Source organism: Anneissia japonica, unplaced genomic scaffold (genome assembly GCF_011630105.1).
Source record: "Anneissia japonica isolate Jap-2015-1 unplaced genomic scaffold, ASM1163010v1 scaffold9290_len831353_cov190, whole genome shotgun sequence".
NCBI lineage: Eukaryota > Metazoa > Echinodermata > Crinoidea > Comatulida > Comatulidae > Anneissia > Anneissia japonica.
Genome location: NW_022745682.1, coordinates 811014 through 814089, shown reverse-complemented (window position 1 = coordinate 814089; position 3076 = coordinate 811014). Strand labels below are relative to the sequence as shown.

Genomic DNA, 3076 nt, shown 5'->3' with positions numbered 1-3076 from the left:
ATAATTATTAAAGTATAGTATATGAAAACGCAACAAAAAGAATAGCATGAAGCACATACTAAATTCCATTGTTTCAATTACAAGATCATGTTGCAATCATGAATATATCACCGTAAATGGAAGAAAGAATAAGAAAGATATCTTGTTATTGGAAAGATAGCAAAACAATAATAATTAGGCCTATGATAAACCGATTCACGAACTAAAATATATAGGGCATAGGCATATTAAATTTTTCGTTTTCGCAACTCCTTCGGCGCTCCATATATTTGTTCGAAATAAACCGCGACCGATACGAAGCGCGACCGAAACAAAGCGCGACCGAAACGAAGCGCGACCGAAATGATCGGCAACCCATTTACCCGGTATCCGATCATTTCGGTCGCGCTATTTTCGATATGCATTTCGGTTGCGGTGTATGGCGCGCCGACGGTGCGAACGCAATTTTGGAAATGCCTAGTATTTTTATAAACACAAAATTTACATAAAACATTAGTTGACTAACAATTATTTGTATTACTGTACTATAATATTATAGTTTATGATTATTATGTGTATCACTTGGTGTTATTTTTCTTTTACAGAAACAACAAAAATGTTACAAAGTCGACTTGGTTTGAGTTTCTTTTTAACGTTTGTTGCGATATATATTTTATTAAATGCATAAATTGAATGGAGATTTATGAAATGTAGTCAATAGATTAGTTTTTCATACATTTGTTTTCTTGTCTGTTACGTTTCCATTTATCTTGAATGTTCTGATCATGTTTATAATTTGATAAATGAACATACAGTACTGAATGATATATGATGAATGGAAATAAAGGAAATATATAGTATTTTCATATTTATTTTCCACATAAAATTTTCAATATATTTATAATTACACACTGTACATTTTACTGGCCTATTTCAGGCTTCTTTTATATTCAAGCCCGACAAAATGACTCTTTCTAGTCCTATTCTGTAGTTGCGCTAGAATTTAATTTCCCACAACTAGATTCCCATACAGTAGTACTCTTGAGGTGAAGCAGCACAAGGTTTGTATTTTTGTGTTTGTTTTATTTCAATTTTTTATACATATTCTGATGTTTATAAAATACATAGTAAAATGCAGTGTTAATATGTAATTTTTTGTACGCCACCTTCAGGAGTGAATGCATTACACTGCAAAGACAGAAGTACTGTAGGTCAGATGCTAAATATAGATGACTAGCTATTTTTAGCAGGTCGTGGCAGTGAAGGTGTTTAAGTGCATTCACCTATTTCATGTCACCATTAACTTCGAGTCGTCAATCTGATGATCATATTTATAAAAAAAAAAAAATACATGAATTGTAAAATACTATAGTTTAAATAGAATGTACAAGTACATATATTTTTATATTCTAATATAAAAGTATATTTGATTAAACAAATTAAATGATAATCGTAACAACATTCCTAGGCCTTTATTATGAATAATTCAGAAATTGATAAATACAAATATGTACTTGATTTTTCACTTCTGAATCTGTAAGAAGGAAAAAACACACTAAAATTATATTCAAATTATTGTAATTAACAACAATCATACTAAAAAAATATAAAAAATATTAGGCCTATGATAATCAAGCATCGTGAAAATTGACAAAATTAATACCCCGTCTGAAACACATGCACCAAAAAATCTTTAAAAATTAATTATGCTTTCCAAACATAAAGCACTAGTGTGTACATCGGCGTTCCATACTGAGGCTGTTTATCGCGACCCAAATGCATAACAATACGGCGCGACCGAAATGATCTGTATTCATTTACGGGGGTATTTTTGAGGACTTGGTAGCACAAGTGTGGAAATTTATGAAAGAGTTTCAGCATGTATGGTATATTTGCGAGGACTTGGAAGCACAAGTGTTGGAAATACCAGGTATTTACCCCGTCACGTATCATCAAAGCAGTATAATTTTTCACATGATTTTAGCGAAGTTATTTGCTAAAAAATCTGTGCCAAACCTACAGTAGAGATCGCAAACGGACATAACTGCAGTCTTATTCGCCATCAGGGAACCAGAACAAATTTAATTTGTTAGGTTACCTGGCCGTAATAGTAGTTTAACCGATACTGGATTTTGGTAAATGGTAGTTCAAGTGCCTAATAATTTTCAGTAGAATAGGTAGCGCAAGTGTCTTATGTCTTGGAGTGGCTGCTGCACACCCCCGTAAGGTTGGTATGCGAGCTGTATATGTTGTTATCGTATGAGGTTGTAATGGGCGGCAGGCTTTATTGTAAAGTAGTGTCACTGTACTACAATCTTGCCATTTCGTAGTCTGCCGTGACAAGTCTTAATGGTTGTAACTACAGTGACTTTAAATTGTCACTGGCTATGTTCATACACAGCAGCTAATGGTTACTGTAGCAGGATCCAGATTACAAACATATACGCTCACCCATGCGTTCATACAAGAAAATCCCCGATCCAAATATCAAGAAAATGAGGATTGGATCACTGGCCAACAGGAAATTGGAAGTGTGTGTGCGTGTGTTTTTGTTAATAAAAGAAGCGCACTCAAAGTGGATCCTGGTAACGGTTAGCTCTATAAACCGATCGGGTGTTCTCACACGGGTGCTAATGGTTAGCTCCCAATCCAAATGCTACAGTAGGGCTCTAGTGTGAACCTGACCACTATCGTGTCATACTGTACTGTAGGTCTGGTCTTGTGCTTTTAAGTGTGCATTGCTATGCTACAGTAAGACTTTTTTCTCATAGCAAAATTGTGTACTTGTGGAAGGGGCATAAAATATTTTCTAGTGTGTTTAAGGTACTGGTAATCATTAAATCCACAGTAATGAATTTTTATAAGGTCTTCTAACATGACAAAAAAAAATCAAATTATTTGTGTTGATAATATGTGGCAAAGACAAGCCAAACCAGTCACTCATTGCAAAAATCAATTTTGAGTTATTAATAATATAAAATAATAGCTATAAAATGGTAAAAAAATCATTCAAATCGGACATTTCCTTATGAAGTTACAAGCTTTTAAACACACAGCTGTTTAAAGAACTATATATGAGAAATCAGCCTTCAAAGTT

General features: G+C 33.7%; 1 protein-coding gene across 2 annotated transcripts in view; it reads left to right on the top strand.

Moving 5' to 3' along the window:
* The window catches only part of LOC117120004 (THAP domain-containing protein 4-like), a 19157-nt gene that overhangs the window by 2269 nt on the left and 13812 nt on the right, over window positions 1-3076 (top strand). The window contains exon 1 of one of the 2 annotated variants that reach the window (XM_033264988.1): window positions 1794-1909. The exons of the other annotated variant lie outside the window; for it this stretch is intronic. Within the exon in view, the coding sequence (XP_033120879.1) occupies window positions 1863-1909 (47 nt within the window). The 5' untranslated portion in view covers window positions 1794-1862. Of the gene's footprint in view, window positions 1-1793; window positions 1910-3076 lie in introns of those variants that run through there. 2 annotated transcript variants of the gene reach the window in all.